Genomic DNA, 16,701 nt, shown 5'->3' on the forward strand with positions numbered 1-16,701 from the left:
TACATCGATCTGGACTGTTTGATTGGAGTTTTAATTATTTATTTTGTATAGAAAGGGTTTTACTCAAAAATGCCATGGCTTATCCATGGTGATTGACAAAGTGCTAGTCTTTCTTTTCTAATAATACAAAAAATATATATTTTGGGCATTTTATCCCCTTATTTGAAGTGGAGAGAGACGAGAACTGTGTGGAAAGAGAGGAAGGGACTGATATGCAGCAAATGATCCTGCCAGCTTGGAATCGAACCCGGGACGCGCTGCTCAGGGTTTTTACACCCATATGGTATAGTTACAATATAAAAGCAATTTCTTATACAAAGATATATAAGGTGAGATATATATGCAGTGGTGGAAGAAATATTTCAATAAATAACTTAGTAGTAATAAAAGTAGCAGTGCCACAAAGTAAAATATCGTCATGCATGACGATGTCATGTAAAATCGTCATGCCTCAAATTGTCACTAAGTATTAGCAAAAACAATTACTGAAAAATAAAAGTACCAATATGCAGAATGGCCAACGTATGTAATTGTTATATTATCATATTATTGGATCATTATTATTGATTTTTGAATATGTAAGTGGTGCGTTTTGTATTTAAAATTGAATCGGAAAATATACTATAATTGTTAGAAAAAGTAATAGGTACTATATTGCATGCATATAAAGTACCATTAAAATATTCAAGTGCAACGACAGACCTTGAATAAATGTTTTTAGTAACTTTGCACCATTGTATATACGTATTTTTGACAGTCTGGATAGTAAATCCAATTTTAACTTGATGTGTCTCATTTCACACTGGCGCTGAAATTTACATTGGTGGATGATTTGTAAATCAAATGTGAAACAATTTTCTGGTTGCAGTGTTTCTACTCAGAAGAAAGAAGGAAGAAAATAGCTCTTAAAGGCTGTTGCCACATTAAATGCAGTATGTACTGTCGTAAAATATGAAGCAGAAAAAACATTGTGCTTGTGAACGAATGAGTGTCTCACAGACACTACTAAATCACTGAGGATCTAAAGCTGTCATCCATATCTGAAACATCTCTAGTCTGCACTTAATCATACAGTTAAAGTGCAACGGAGCAGAGATCAGCCTTCCCTCTCCAGCTCTGGATCTCACTTAACCCTTCACTCAGATAAATTTGAAATCCAGTCAACGCTTTTTATAAATTCTAATATAAAGTCAGTTTTGTTCCCCCTCATTACTGCGCCCATCACATTTGTTACTGGTGTGGGGGCAGACTTTGGGCAATATAAACACTTCTTTGCTTTTGTTTTACAATGTTTTTGAGGTGAAGACTTTTTCCACACATGGTCACTTAGCAAAGGTCAGAAAGCTTTGTTTCTAACAGAAAGGTGTTTGAAGTTCATCGTGGTACACTTGTCTGACATCTGACATGACCTCTACGAATTGGTGTGCTCCCTCTACTACATCCATCTTGTCCTCCAAGCAGGTTAAAACAAACTTCTTGTAAATGCCATTTGACCCAAACTGGTTTGTCTGGAGTGTCCACAGACAGTCAGCGTTACGGTTTTAACTGGGCTATTCTCTGTCTGGGATGAGATAGGATGGGGTACTTGTGGCGGGTAGAACAAGTATTAAATTGGGCCTGAAATTATTTTGGACCTTAAAATGCATTAATGCAAAAGTTTAAACGAGCAGGTTAGCAGTTTGAAATAAGCATCGTATGTTGGAAAACCCTAATCATTAGGCTCTCATCAGAAAAAAATTGTGAAAATGTTTGTTAAAATTCAGGAAAACTGCACTCATTGCAGTGTTTTTATTTTAAAAAATCAAGAGAAAAGTTTTCTCCCTATCTGTGCCTCTTTCAAATAGCATACTTGTAAACGAGGGTCTGTGCTGGGTCTTGGTCGGGCAGGTTTTATGACCAGAGCTCTGTCATTGCTCCGCACCATCCTCCTCCTCCCAAGATGCCGTCCCCCTGGGGCCCCTCTGTGCCAGCTGTTTCCCCTGGGAGCTCGTAACGCTCCCAGCACTTTGGCGAACGGAGGAGGATGCTGCTGTCTTCGCTTGTTTACGGTTATGTCAGGAAGAGCAGAGATGGCCATTCCGTCGTGTGTCTGAGTCGCATTCCCAAAAGATTAGAGAGCAGCAGCTCTGGCTCCAGGCCGACATAAAAATAAATCAGCTTGACCTTTAACACCAGGCCTTTCATTAGGGAATTCCAAACTAATTGCTTTACAATTTCATTGCAACTAGAAGCATCTCTGAGTTGGTTTGACTGAACCTTTGAAAATTATGTGTAATCCTCTTGGTTTGGCCGTGTTGACTCAACAAATTGAGATCTACTGAGGGGGTCCTTCACTGTCAGTCATAGTGACACCACCTGTGTGCTGAAGCAAATGCATGCTTCCACCTGCCTCGAATGGATCTCCATAACGGACAGGATGCATGTCTTCCACTGGAGCTTGACCTCTTAGTTGGCAACCTTGTGCAGTTTGCTATGTCAGATATGGTTTCACAACAAGTGATCTCAGGACTTAGACACCTAAACTCTGAAGCTTCAGCCTTCTTTACGGTTTCCTGCTGTAAAGATAATTGTAGACGTTCGAGGATGGGGGTGTGGTGGAAGTCAACAAGATTGTTTGGGGCTAGGACATGTTTGGAGCCGAGCAGAGGTCTAGCAGGCTGGTAGATTCTTGTCATAGATTTCCACAGACTTGTCCAACTTTAACAAGCTTTGTGTCACCTTAGGAAGTCCGAGCCCCTCCTCTTGCTGACTGACGTTGTTGAGGTGTGCACAAGTCGACTGTACATACCTGGCGTGTGTTGGGGACAGGATGCTGTTTCAGAGTGTGTGCCCATAATTATACACGTAAAGTAATTGTTCTCATGTCATTGCTGGTCTCCCATTCGCAGGCTCATGAATGCCGTCAGTCTGCAACTGTTGATGCATTCTGCCGCCAGTGTGTAAGAGGCGGGCCTTTTTACGGGGCTCCTTTTGTAACTTGCCTGGAGGGCTGTTGTTGTAAATCATGCGTGATTCATAAAAAAAACAGTCTTCCCTGTCTGCCAGGTTTCACAAACCTCAGAGATGTACAAATAGACTTTGGCCTGCAGCCATACCTCCCTGGAACTTCTTTTACCAAACTGCTCTCCTGTCAACACTCCCCTTTACTCTTGTCCCTCCCCCAATCTCACCAGCATTTATCCCCCCCCTCCCCTGCTGCCTTTGCCTCTGCACAGGGCCAATGATGTTGTTTTCTTTGCTCTTGTCTTTGACTGTCCTCCATGGGAAGTACCTGGCAGCGGATGCATGTGGCAGGCTTCTGCCTGGACACGTCTGTCTCCCCCTCTCTTCTGTCTCCTAGGCCAGGCAGCGTGAGAACTGCAGTATCCATGGCGATGAAGGAGGTGTGCTCGGGGTTTAAATGTTGTAGACGGGAGGATTTAGCCCTGAATATATCTCTTCTGAAGTTCAGAAACGTTAGATCAGCAGAAGCGGAGTAATTTCAAAGCCTTTCAGACGGGAAAAAAATGACCTCAAGGCTTCAAAGTCATTGCATGTGGTTCAGTGAAGTCACTGAGAAAAGGCAACTGAGTGTGAAAGGATGAGTTGAAGCCATATTTGAAGAGATAACAGTTTGTTTGCTCTTTCTTTCTGCAGGTTTTTTTGATGCATCGCCATCCTACCAAGTGCTAAACTTCTCAGTGTTACCCAGAAAACAGTCAACACTTTGAGCAGGCGACCCGATCAGCAGTCTTCCACCTGCACCCGCTTCTCTCATGGCCCACCCTTACGAGCCTTGGTTACGGACAGCCCCACCAAGTGGCAGCTCAGAAGACATGAACATCCCCTCCTGGTGGGATCTCCACAGGGACGTCCAACCCGGGAGCTGGATAGACCTGCAGACGGGGCAGGGTGTCAGCTTGCCTTCAGTAAATCCAGGGAGCTCCATGGGCTTGCAGCACTCTTTAGGGCCTTACGGATCTGACCCGCAGCTGTGCAGCCTGCCTCCAGCTCAACTCGCTCCAGCCTCGCATTCATCTCACCTCTACCCCCAGGATGGCTTCAAGATGGAGCCAATGGCCCCTGACATGCTGCAGCAAGAACCGTTCTCCCTGGAGGAACCACAGGAGAACGCGGTCTCAGCCCGCCCCAAGCCCCAGCGCCGCTCCTCCTCCAGAGGCGCCGGCCAGGCTGCATGTCGCTGCCCCAACTGCGTCCATGCTGAGCAGCTGGGCCAGAGCACCGACGACAGCCGGAGGAAGCACATGCACAACTGCCACATCCCTGGTTGTGGCAAAGCGTACGCCAAGACCTCCCATCTGAAGGCTCATCTACGATGGCACAGCGGGGACCGGCCGTTTGTCTGCAACTGGCTCTTCTGCGGCAAGAGATTCACACGCTCTGATGAACTGCAGCGCCACCTTCAGACACACACGGGTGCTAAGAAGTTCAGCTGTTCATTGTGCCCTAGAGTGTTTATGCGTAATGACCACCTGGCCAAGCACATGCGCACACACGAGTCCCCGCCAGGACATGGGGAGGAGAGGGTGAATGGAGACGGGAGGATGGATAAGGGCTTTGATACACCGAAACCTCCTCAGTCCTCATCAAATGTGCCCGGGTCTGACACCACAGAGCCTCCGCTGAAGCTGAAATGTGAGACAGATCCCTCAGTCTCCAGTGTGACGGGGCAGTCTGGCTAATTTCATCACTTTCAGAAAAGTTTCATTGCAGTTAAAGGTGAACATTTGTTCCCCTCTCTGTAATCGAGGAGCCATAGTTTTACAATAGAATAGAGAATAGGAAAAAGGTTTGGACTAACTTTCTCTAATGAAAGTTGGATGGAACAGAGAGTGTGTTCATCTGTGGTCCTGTGAATTTATCAACTGGGCTAACTCAGTGATAATCTAAATGTTATAGCACACAGAAAAAAAGGAATTTTACTTATTCTGTGGATACAACTTACTCTGTTTACTTAAAATGGAAGGTGGCTAAAGGATTGCTGCTTGAGCTAAGACTACCAGTAGACCAAGAGAATGGGATGAGATTAACTGAAGGTGGCTTGTTAACTTGTTTACAATGAAATTAATCAAATGTCTTACTGGAAGTTTAGGAGAAATGTTTGACTCTAACCCAGTTTAATACAACAATTTCAAGGGCAGCATGCTTTTGAACGGAGACAAGAGACAGTGATACTTAGTTTTGGTCTCAAACTATCACCATATGTGTGTGTAGCCTACTATGCAAGTTGTGATAAGACACTGGAATATAATACAGCATTTTGTCATTTTAAAAAGGTCAATAGCCATTTGGAAGGTTGAAGGTTCATGCCACAAAACTGTGTGTGTGTGTGTGTGTTGGTATGCAATAAATAAAATAGTAGGTTACATAAACAAAATGAAAGTACAACAGACAATAATGCTGTACTGTGGCAGCATGCCATAATGTTGATAATATAATCTATATAATATTTAAAAAATGGGAATTCAATGCACTACAAAGGCTCGTATTCACCAAAGAATTGTGTGTTTATGTTGCCACCGTAGTTATGATGGTGAAATACTTATTAATGAGAATAATCACACTGTAGGAGAATGTGAACGTTGGTTTTTACCAGATAGACCACGACAATGCAAAGAAACATTAGGTGTGATGATGATGATGTGAAAAGAGTAAAATCACAAATCACAACTAATTTAACCATAAAATGAAAAGTGGTCCGAGCTGCTGAGGATGTAATGTGATGCCCTCCACCTCTGGCACGTAAGATATGATAAAGCTGGGCTGCATGATAACCAAAGCTGGACATGGAGAAAAAATGCTGCCTGGTTAAATGAATCGTTTTGCAACAAACATGACTCCACATGACTCCACATCACGACAGGCTGCTGGTGCACCTGAATGAAACTCAGTTGGGTCATTTACTACAGTGGCCTCTGCAGTCACAAGATGTAAAGCTGCACTAATCAGATTTTTTTATATTAACAATGGAAAAAATGTGCCTGAGTGATGAACACTCAGAATATTATCACTCAGCTCTGCAGCTCTACTGAGTACACTGTGTTTTAGGGGCAGTTGAGATAATTGTTCTGGTTTTCAGGACCGACACTTCACCGTTTGAGTTCAGTCTCACCGCTCTCATTGAAATATTAACAAGGGATGAAATGTCTAAGTTTTATTTACAGCTCTGCTGCCATCAAGTGGCCAAAAAGAAAATCTGCTTTTGATGTCACAAATATGCAACAGAAAATCTTATAAAGAGCGATCCTTAAATTCATGCCTGAAAAGGTTCAAGCGGTGGTTGAAACAGAAGGTTGTTCCACCAATACCATCCAGGTGTACCTCATTAAGTGGGTTTATACAGCTCTTCCAAATATTGTCAGCTTGATAACCATTTGCATGCCTGATCAAGCTTTAGTCCTTATCATCAACAAACAATGTGTGAAGGGCTTGTCTCTCAACACAATTTATTAAGAGCTGTTGGTGTGTCTGCAGTTTTTCCATGTTCACCGAAACTCAACTCATTCAACAAAACGCTTTTGGAAACATGTCTCTGAATTAGCATGCAGAGAAAGACTGTGTAAGCATTTTAGTTAATGGAAGAACATACAGTTTAACAACACAAGCATCAGAATTTGTTTAGTTTACTTGTTTGGAATAGTTAACTTTCATAATCAATTATATGATCAATAGTTCTGTAGCAAGCAGTGTAGGCAGCTTTACAGTTTAAAACACTATTAGGATGTATGTAACCCATCACAGACACTAGGCTGAGTTTATATATATTTAGGGAGCTTGCATTACTGGAGGCTCACAGTTGCTGTGTTTATGTATAGGAGGTAAGAAACGGAAGACAGTGCTTAAACATTAGTCAATTATTGTGTATTGACCATTTCTAATATTTCTAATAATAGAAATAGTCTTCTTTTATGTTGGTCAGTAGAACAAAATGGACAACTTTGTTTTAATTTGTTGATGTAGTGAATGTTTAGTCGACTGTAATAAAATAAGTTTTAAACTTTTAATAAGTTAAGTATCATGGTGTTATAACTTGTATTTAATCTATTATTGTCCTTTAAATAAAAAAAACTATATTCTGTGTCCATGTTGAACTCCTTTTTTTTTTACCAAAGATGTCTTAATTCTCAATTATTCTGTGCAGTTTCATTTGTACATAAATACAACAGCATCATTGTTATTATTATTATTATTATTATTATTATTATTATTATTATTATTATTATTATTATTATTATCAGTAGTAGTAGTAGTAGTAGTAGTAGTAGTAGTAGCAGAATAAGAACAAGTAAGTTGGATGGTTTCAAGAGCCTGTAAATGTTTGCATCATATATCAGATATTACTCTGAGGATAGATTCAATACAAATTGTACTTTTCTACACTTAGATGAGGTGTTACAAACATAAGGATGATCCATGCAGAACGCATCTTTCTCATTAATCTAATGTTAAAGACCATGTGTTTAACTATATATGATACAGTATGTGCAATTAATTAACAACCATCAAAACACGCACATTGGCATAACGTTCATTTTTACGAACTGCAACCATGACAACTAGAAAGTCGTAGCGCTGACTTGTTATTCGGTTTTATTCGCGACGATGGCGCTGTAATGTCCGGATATAAAGATCGGTACGTGAAGGCACCATGAGCTCGAACCGGAAGCGGAATCATGCAAAACAGGAAATACACCAAACACACCGCACACAGGACGCGGTGGCTCCATTTTCTGGCGAGCGTTGAACTTTCGTTGTGCCACCTTTTATAGTATAGACAGATTTGTCTTTTTTTCATTGATTGCTGGATTGAAACGACCACATTTCCAAGATGGGGGGCGGTGATCTGGTGAGTACGAGCTGCCTCAGTCACGTCGTACCAGAGTCTGTTCAGAGGATGAGCCTTAAAGACGCTCTCTGTTCAATACATAGCTGTAATAACATGAAGTAATACATAGCTGTAATAACATGAAGTAATACATACTGGGAATAGATACGAGCCACAGCCCAGTTCAGCAATACTCACTTTAACTATGGTTTTATCTTAGTTTAAAAGTCTTACTTAGATGTCAGAGTAAAAGTTAAGATTTCTATTGAAATAGTCAGATTCACAATGCACGCCTATGATGATATTGTATCAGGTAGATTATACGTGAATACTTTCGTTTGACTGGGTAGTCATATTTCAGTTACTGTGGATTCTTAACTGTTTTTTACAGGGGTTTTTTTTATTGCTCATTTGCTTATTTATAATACTTATTTTGATCTTGTTTTTATTTTATTTTACTATGTGTCTTGTTTGCACTATCCTCTATGCTGCTGTAATCCTGTAAATGTGGGACTAATAAAGGATTATTTTATTTTACCTTATCATGTTAAACCCTTTCACCTTACACATTAAAGCCTCTGTGATAGTTTTCACAGTCACAGCTCCTAAATGTCTCCATCACTCTTGTCTTTTGCCAGAACTTGAAAAAGAGCTGGCATCCCCAGACTATGAAAAACATCGAGCGCGTTTGGAAAGCTGAACAGAAACATGAGGCTGAACGCAAGAAGATTGAGGAGCTCCAGAAAGAGCTGAAAGACGAACGAGCTCGAGAAGAAATAACAAGATTTGCACAGGAAGCCGGTTCCATCAAGTTAGTTCCCTGATATTATCATGGAAGTTATTTTGTGGTTTAAGACAAAATAGTATTGTCTAAGTCAGAATATCTCGTTTTATGGTCACAGGAAAAAGGATGACCGCCTGGACTGGATGTACCAGGGCCCTGCTGGTCAGGTCTCCAGAGATGAGTATCTTCTGGGACGTTCCATTGACAAGCAGATCACCGACCAATACGAGGAGCCCGAGAGCGGTCCATCGGCTGAGACTGGCCTCCTGCCTGGGTCCATCTTCAACCCTTCCACTCCTGCCTCAAACCTCGACCTGGCTGCCAAGATCAGGGAAGATCCCCTGTTTGAAATCAGGTTAGTTTGTCCCTTATCTTTGTGCAATTTGTACTGAAAATACACCACAAGTTGCAAATTGTTTAATTTATGTTTTGTTTGTTTTTCTGAAGGAAACGTGAGGAAGAAAAGAAGAGAGAATTTTTGAGTAATCCAGTGAAGATGAAGAAAATCAAAGAAATGGTAAAAGTCACTATTTTGATGTTGTGGTTTTTAGCAGATTCATTTTTGAAGAACTCTTAAGATGTTGTTTTGACCTTTGACTTAAAGATTTTGGTTATTTTACTGTAAATAACCAACTCACTCATGTATTTTACTTCTTTGCATCTTTCAGCGAAGTTTACACTAACTTAATTATCAAAAACAGCTCCATGTGTGTTTGAAAGTGGTACCGTGTCAGGAGGGGGAGATTGTCAAGTATTTTTTATTTCCCTCACAGCTGCGCCAGAATCTCAACAAGAAAGACAAGAAGAAGAAGAGGAAGAAGGATAAAAAGGAGAAGAGAGAAGACAAAGAGAGAAGAAAGGAGAAGAAGCATAAGAGAAGGAGTTCAAGTTCAAGCTCAGTTGAGGAAGATGAGAAAAAACACAGGTATGTAAGGAGATTGTTTAAGAAATAATTATAATATTTCATAGATTTGTGCTCAACCAGCAAAGCACACTTCACATGCAACATTATGACACATTAAGCAAAGTTTAAATTATTATATTTTATCTTTTTTCAGGACACATTCCCGAGATGAATCTTCAGCAGATACCAAACATCGTTCCCATCATCTTCCAGGCTATGGCCTACTGGTCAGTGAGCAGCAAGGCAGTATTTCATTACATCAATATGATTTATTTTTCAGTTTCAAAAAATAATCTGCTCTGAACCAGAACCCTTAAGTCCTAACTATTTAAGTCTTCCCTCTTAGCTCCCCACTGGCAGACATCACCAGTCCTCAGCTCCCTCCAATCACTCAGGGCGCCGTGGGAGGAGCAGCTCCCGGTCGCCACACAGGAACCACAGAGACAATCACTTTGACTCTTCTTCCTCACACAGAGGAGACAAGAAGGTTGAGCCCAAAGCTTCCAGCCAACAGGGAGAGCGTTACCAGAGACCGAGGCACCCTGTGTCCAAGTAAGACTTTCTCATTAAAATACAATGTTGGCGTTTCCCTCCACTATTCAAACTTAAATCCACTATCATGTGCTGCCACGCTATATATCCTTCTCTCTAACTTTATACATATTTTGTAGAATAACTGCTTTGAGTTATTCTCCTCAGGTATATTCAAAATCTAAGTAAATTTGCCACTAAACAGTTGGGTAGCTGTACTATTTCTGTCTGAAGTAACTCCACTTATTAATTGTAATTAATATTACTCTATGGGTTAGTCGGAGAAAGCATGATTTAAAAAAAAAAAAAAAAAAAAAAAAAATCAGTTTTTCAGAGCATTGTCTTAATCACCACCCACACTGAATGGATTCTGGTCATTTTCTCGTGTATTTTTTTCTGTCTGATGTAGGAAGCTTACTGCAGATGAGCTGGAGCACAAGAGGCGGGAGATGATGGACCAGGCCAAGCAGAGAGATGAGGACAGGGAGAATAATGTGAAGAGATACAAGAAGCAAGAGGAGCAGGAAAAGCAGCAGGAACAAAATGTCAAGTTTGACCGCCATGCTGGCTTCATTCAGTAAGTTTCTTAGCAACTAGTACACAGAGATAATCAGAGGGGATTCATATTATAATGTTGTCTTAGATCCACAGAAAAGGTTTTCTTGATGTCTCTCCGGTTTCACCTTTCTTGCATGTTTACATTTTTAGCCCCAGTAACACTCACCTTTCCTTCTTGCAGTAACATGAAGCTGGACAGTGCTGCAAGCTCTTCCGTAGAGGACAGAGTGAAGAGGAACATCCACTCCATTCAGAGGACTGCAGCCTCCCTGGACAACTTCATGAAGAGATGAAGACACAACACATGTATAATATAGATTATCTAAATGAAAAAGCTTGACAAGACTACGCCACACACTCCTTTAGCTGTCTCTGCATGTATTAATGCATTGAGGATGGATGGTGTGGTGGGAGTCTGTCATGAGTTCAAACAAGGAACGACAGGCTCCATGCCTACCAGTTGCTTTTATTTTGAAAAGTATTTTCCACAATGGTAACGTCATTTATATTTCAGACTATCATGGCTGATCTGTTTGTTACTTTCTTTAAAGCAAATATCCCCTTTAATGTTCATGTAATCAGAACGTTGTACAGTATATCGTTTTAGTTTTTACAGTATAATAGGACCTGCTTTTAAGGTTTTTGTAATATATGTTTGTTACTTAGTGTTGTTACTCCTGTGAGTGGCAAATTAAATGAAAACATATTTCCACTCTGTCGTTCAGACACTAATAGATAAAACCACATATATACACCAACACTCTTTGTGGCCTCTCTTTGTTGTATGTTCCAAAACCGAGATCACAGCTCGCACCTTTTTTTTTAAAGTACAGCACCTTTTTTATGTGATGATGTATATGGACAATTTCATTTACTGTTTTAAAATCCTCAGTATTAGGATATATATTACAGAAAACCTCATTCAACAGTGTGGTGCTAATACATTTAGTCAAATTATTTGTCAATTGACTTTACATTCAGTGGTTTACTATTTATACTAACTGATTAGGTTTTGTTAAGTGCTGCAGGCGTTGGTCAAACTAGAATTTGATTATTTTGATATTCATTGGCATTCATTATTATTCAGTTAGTAGAAAAGAAAGTTCTGACGTATTGAACAATTCAAGTTAACTCACATGACTCGTCTCTGGACAACATGAAACATGTCCAACACCAGCTGACATGAAAGAGCAATTAAAACATGTCCTCCTCCATTTTTCGATCTTACATTGGTTAGACCATGGATGGGGTTAATTAAGGCAACTTAACTTTGTCATCTGTAACTTTTCAACAAGATCAGAATGATGTCTTTACACAACTGATAGTTTCAACACATAGTTCAGCTCAGAGGACTAGAAATCTTCTGCCTTTCTCATCGGGATATCTATTGTCTGTTTATTCCAGTGGCACTGTAGAGGCTACTTTTAGGCAACTCTTTTAGTCTTTTTGGCTTGGATCTCCACTTCTTCTACTCAGTTTACTGGCGGATTACAGCCACGTGTGGCCTATAGCGCCAACTCCTGACAACTACACCTTCACTAATTTGATTTGCTCCAATTCAGTTGATGGAAACGCACCTAATTGACATTTCCTTTTTGCAACATTTTAAATATCAAATAAAAAATACACTTGCCAATTGAATGGAAAAAACTGCTATGGACAATCCAGTTTTTAAAAAAGCATCTTCATAAATTAAAGACACTTCCCAGTTTTAATTTCACTTCAACACGCCTCATACAAACTATGCACGTCTATGTTGGCCTTTTACCGATATCCTCCAATCACAGCAGCGCCTCGCACCGGGAGCTGCTCCTCCAGCCAATCACCTCTGCGGAAGGCGATGACGTAGGAGACTCAAGCTACTCTGATCCCCGAGTGTCTAAATCGTGTAGTCACTCCTGGACACCAGCGAGCTATTCATAATAGCCGAGAAGAAGTGAAGTTTGCAAGTTCTACCATTAAGGAATACACTGCAACAGCTTCACCATGGTAAGAACGAAATACACCAGAATACGTGCGAATGGTTTTGAGGTGAAATCACCAGTTAATAAGGCTGATAGTTACAAGAGCTAGGCTAAGCTAATGCTCGGAGCTAACAGCTAGCACACATCTCACAATGCTCACTAAAGTCAACGTTACATCTTAATGCTCTGGAAACGAATGTGATACGTAAGGACTATTCAGTTACTATTTGTTGGATGCATTAATTGAATAGTTTCAGAATACGATGCAGAATAAAGCAGTGTTAAAGTGGCCGACGGTGGCCGTGCAGGCTCACACCGTTAGCAGCACACGAGCTAACGGTGTGTAGCTGCACAGTCCCGTGCTGTCCTTATTATTATTATTATTAACACATGTGGTTGTGCCCGGGGGAAGCTTAAACTGTTGTAGGTACGTTTCTGTCGACATCAGTAAACGTTTGATTGGACAGTGTATCTGTTTTAGCTACAAAGCTAACGTGGCTAGTTAGCAAGTGGATACAGTGAAGCTACTGTCACATTACATTACATTACATTACATTACAGTCATTTAGCAGACGCTTTTATCCAAAGCGACTTACAGGAAGTGTATTCAACATAGGTATTCAAGAGAACTACTAGTCACCAGAAGTCATAAGTGCATCTCCTTTTCTTAAACAAGCATCTTAAAGCATAAACCAGAGCAAAAGTATAGTGCAGAGGCAAATTACTACGAAAACAATAATTGCAACAGACTAATACGAATATAATAAGTGCTACAAACTACTACGAATAGGATAAGTGCAGTAAACGAATACAATAAGTGCAACAACTAATACGAATGCAATAAGTGCTACGAGGAAGGCTCAGGGTAGTACTTCTTCACAACAGTGACGACCCAGGAACGACGTGTTTCACCTCAAATGACATGAATTAAGAAAGGTCTCACCCTGATATGTCAGATATTGGTCCATTGTTGGTCCTATAACTACACCTTTTCATTTATAGTTAGTTAAAGTTACAGTCTGAGTCATTTAAAGTACTTCTACAGGCTTACACATGTGGGTTAGACATAACCCTGATTAATTAGGCACATTATTTTAAACATGACGAAATAAATACATTTTACTAATTATATTCTATTTTGAAGACAAAAATATATTGCATATTATTTGTATATTAGATATGGACCTACTGTACATTTCCTTTTAGAAATATCTCAGTCCTGTGGTTGAGGTTCTTATATATTTTGATACTTGTATTGTTAATCCTCTTTATGCCTCATAGTGATGTCTACATTTTTTATTATTTTCATGGTTGAGTATTTTCTAAATCAAGCAATTGATTATTTGGTCAGTTTAATATCAGAACAAGTGAAAAATGTTTAATCAAAATGATTCACGGAGCCAAAATTGACATATTTAAATAGATTTTATTTTTTTTGCTGACAATGACAATTGCCAATAAATTGATTCATCACAATAGTTGCCGATACATTTTTTGTCAATTAATTAATCAATTGATCTATTTGTCATTGCAACTCTGACTTATGTCCTTCTTCATCCAGTCTATTATGTCCTATAATGGAGGGGCCGTCATGGCCATGCGGGGGAAGAACTGTGTGGCAATAGCTGCAGACCGGAGATTTGGCATTCAGGCTCAAATGGTCACCACAGATTTCCAGAAGGTCTTCCCCATGGGAGAAAAGCTGTACATCGGGCTAGCTGGACTGGCAACTGATGTTCAGACAGTGTGAGTGTGTTTAACCTTCATGTCTTTCTCTCAAAGTGGTAAAACATTTCTTTCACCACCAGGGCACGATGATGACACGTATACTAAATTACTTTGACTACAGTCAGAACTTATGAATTGGTATAACTAAGTAATTCAGGGGAAACTGGTACTAGTAATGCGGTAAGTGACAGATAGGAAATAAGTTACCGTATTTTCCGCACTATAAGGCGCACTTAAAAGCCTTTAATTTTCTCAAAAAACGACAGTGCTCCTTATAATCCGGAGCGCTTTATATATGGATTAATTCTGGTTGTGCTTACTGACCTCGAAGCGATGTTGTGTGGTACACGGCGCTCTGTCAAAATGTTTTAGTACGACTTTGGTAAACTACAAAGCCGCACCGCAGCAGCATTACGGCCACCGTAGTCAGGAGCGTCGCGGAGTAATACATACTGTGCTTCACCATAATAACAGTGTGTGTGTATAAGGACCCCAACATGGCTCCTGTCAAGAGACACGCTTACGACGCGGACTTCAAACTCAAGGCTGTCAGTCACGCAGGAGAACATGGGAATAGAGCAGCTGCGAGAGAATTCAACATTAATGAATCAATGGTAGGAAGTGGAGGAAGTTTGACTGACTGACTGTTTTGTTTCGCTTAATGCGCCTTATAGTCCGGTGCGCCTTATATATGAAAAAAGATCGAAAATAGACCATTCATTGACAGTGCGCCTTATAATCCAGTGCGCCCTATAGTGCGGAAAATACGGTAAATGTCGTTCTCTGTGGTTGTTTAAAATAATTATCATCTGTTGTGAAATGTCTCAGGAATAACGATGTCTTTGCCTTTTGTGTAGATCCCAGAGGCTGAAATTCAGACTGAACCTGTATGAGCTGAAGGAGGGTCGCCAGATCAAGCCCAAGACCTTCATGAGCATGGTGTCCAACCTGTTGTATGAAAAGAGGTGAGAGCACCAAAGTTAATATAGACCCATTTTAGTGTTAACAAGAGCCATGTCAAACTTAAAAGCTGCATACTGTTGGCATAAATACTTGCCTAGAAGGTAAAAGAACATCTGGTTAACATGTGATGCTCTCATTAGGTTCGGGCCGTACTACATCGAGCCTGTGATCGCCGGACTTGATCCCAAAACCTCAGAGCCATTCATCTGCTCCTTGGATTTGATTGGCTGCCCCATGGTGACAGAAGACTTTGTTGTCAGTGGCACCTGCTCAGAGCAGATGTATGGCATGTGTGAATCTTTGTGGGAGCCAGACATGGTAAGTAGTGTGTGAAGTTTGAGGTCACTGCTTGCTGGACGCTAAGAAACAGTAACTAGCAGTTTCTTAATGTTCAATTGAGTATTGCCCTTTGCAAGTCTGTAATGTGTGCAGGATCTCACATGATAAAGAGAAACCTTATGTCTGCATTTTTCGTGAATGTAAACGTAGTTACTACTAGCTTCCATTTGTGTTACTGGTAGAATTGTCAGCTTTAACTTTTCAACAAGATCAGAACGATGTCTTTACACAGCTGACGACTTTCAACACAAAGTTTAACTTAGAGGAGTAGAAATCTATCGTTTATTCCATTTGCACTGTAGAGGCTAGTTTTTAGAGACATACATCCTCTTGTACAGTATGTGAGGTCTACCTTGTATTCAGTCATTCTTGCCACAGGTATTCTTTAGTAAAACATTCACAAGTGTTAATTTGATAAATGTGTTCAATCATGCAGGAAGCAGAGGACCTGTTTGAAACCATCTCACAGGCGATGCTGAACGCAGTTGATAGAGATGCAGTGTCTGGAATGGGAGTCGTTGTACATGTCATGTAAGTACAGTATGCACAGGTTAGGGTGAGGTGGAGTGAAAGGTTTGCAGTGATTGACAGCCTTTTCTTTTCTCTTGCAGTGAGAAAGACAAGATCACCACACGAACCCTGAAAGCCAGGATGGACTAGAGCTTCTGTTTTTCCACACACTTCACCAACACAAATGTTTTGTATAAAAATAATAAACAATGCTTGTACTGTCTTTTCTTCAATAAATGAATCAACATAGGTTTAAACAATGAACTTGACTTATGTTATCGATGGAAGAATTTGCACTACATTGCCACTACTTTTCGGATCTTTGTTTCATGATGCAAATTGTTTGAGCCGAATTCAACAGTTCTGCACAAAACCAAGACAGGCTTGGCAACAGAAATTTAAATTAAAGGAAAACTAAACCAGCAAGGTTGGCTGACTGGAAAATACTTAAACCTTTCTTTATATGACGGCTAGCATGGACTGTACATCAGTTTGAAAAATATAAAAAGTCAGAGTAGGGAGATTACAAAAACATTAACTGATTCTCAACATGTCACACTGCAACAACCATCGGGAGGAGACACTGCAGAGAGAA

The 16,701-nt window shown here is 40.3% G+C and overlaps 3 protein-coding genes across 3 annotated transcripts; all 3 read left to right on the top strand.

Moving 5' to 3' along the window:
• Nucleotides 1-3,755: 3,755 nt before the first annotated feature.
• sp6 (Sp6 transcription factor) lies at nt 3,756-4,682 on the top strand. Its single transcript, XM_054604724.1, has one exon. It carries the CDS (start codon nt 3,756-3,758, stop codon nt 4,680-4,682), a length of 927 nt encoding a protein of 308 aa, XP_054460699.1.
• Nucleotides 4,683-7,651: 2,969 nt separating this feature from the next.
• On the top strand, nt 7,652-11,360 carry cwc25 (CWC25 spliceosome associated protein homolog). Its single transcript, XM_054604718.1, has 9 exons — nt 7,652-7,846; nt 8,464-8,636; nt 8,728-8,964; nt 9,057-9,126; nt 9,383-9,534; nt 9,668-9,740; nt 9,860-10,065; nt 10,454-10,621; nt 10,784-11,360. The coding sequence occupies exons 1-9, from the start codon at nt 7,829-7,831 to the stop codon at nt 10,893-10,895; spliced, it is 1,209 nt and encodes a 402-aa protein (XP_054460693.1). The 5' UTR covers nt 7,652-7,828; the 3' UTR covers nt 10,896-11,360.
• A 1,103-nt stretch (nt 11,361-12,463) lies between these two features.
• psmb3 (proteasome 20S subunit beta 3) lies at nt 12,464-16,370 on the top strand. Its single transcript, XM_054604726.1, has 6 exons — nt 12,464-12,591; nt 14,128-14,312; nt 15,152-15,259; nt 15,398-15,575; nt 16,033-16,127; nt 16,208-16,370. Exons 1-6 carry the CDS (start codon nt 12,589-12,591, stop codon nt 16,254-16,256), a joined length of 618 nt encoding a protein of 205 aa, XP_054460701.1. The 5' UTR covers nt 12,464-12,588; the 3' UTR covers nt 16,257-16,370.
• Nucleotides 16,371-16,701: the final 331 nt, after the last annotated feature.

Source organism: Anoplopoma fimbria, chromosome 9 (genome assembly GCF_027596085.1).
Source record: "Anoplopoma fimbria isolate UVic2021 breed Golden Eagle Sablefish chromosome 9, Afim_UVic_2022, whole genome shotgun sequence".
NCBI lineage: Eukaryota > Metazoa > Chordata > Actinopteri > Perciformes > Anoplopomatidae > Anoplopoma > Anoplopoma fimbria.

Excerpts from the sequence above, each read along its gene's own strand:
- sp6 (XM_054604724.1), top strand. The coding sequence starts at position 3,756 with ATGGCCCACCCTTACGAGCCTTGGTTACGGACAGCCCCACCAAGTGGC.
- cwc25 (XM_054604718.1), top strand. Across the intron at positions 9,535-9,667 it reads GAAGATGAGAAAAAACACAG|GACACATTCCCGAGATGAAT; the intron begins GTATGTAAGGAG and ends ATCTTTTTTCAG. Across the intron at positions 10,066-10,453 it reads CCGAGGCACCCTGTGTCCAA|GAAGCTTACTGCAGATGAGC; the intron begins GTAAGACTTTCT and ends TGTCTGATGTAG.
- psmb3 (XM_054604726.1), top strand. Across the intron at positions 14,313-15,151 it reads GCAACTGATGTTCAGACAGT|ATCCCAGAGGCTGAAATTCA; the intron begins GTGAGTGTGTTT and ends CCTTTTGTGTAG. Across the intron at positions 15,260-15,397 it reads AACCTGTTGTATGAAAAGAG|GTTCGGGCCGTACTACATCG; the intron begins GTGAGAGCACCA and ends TGCTCTCATTAG.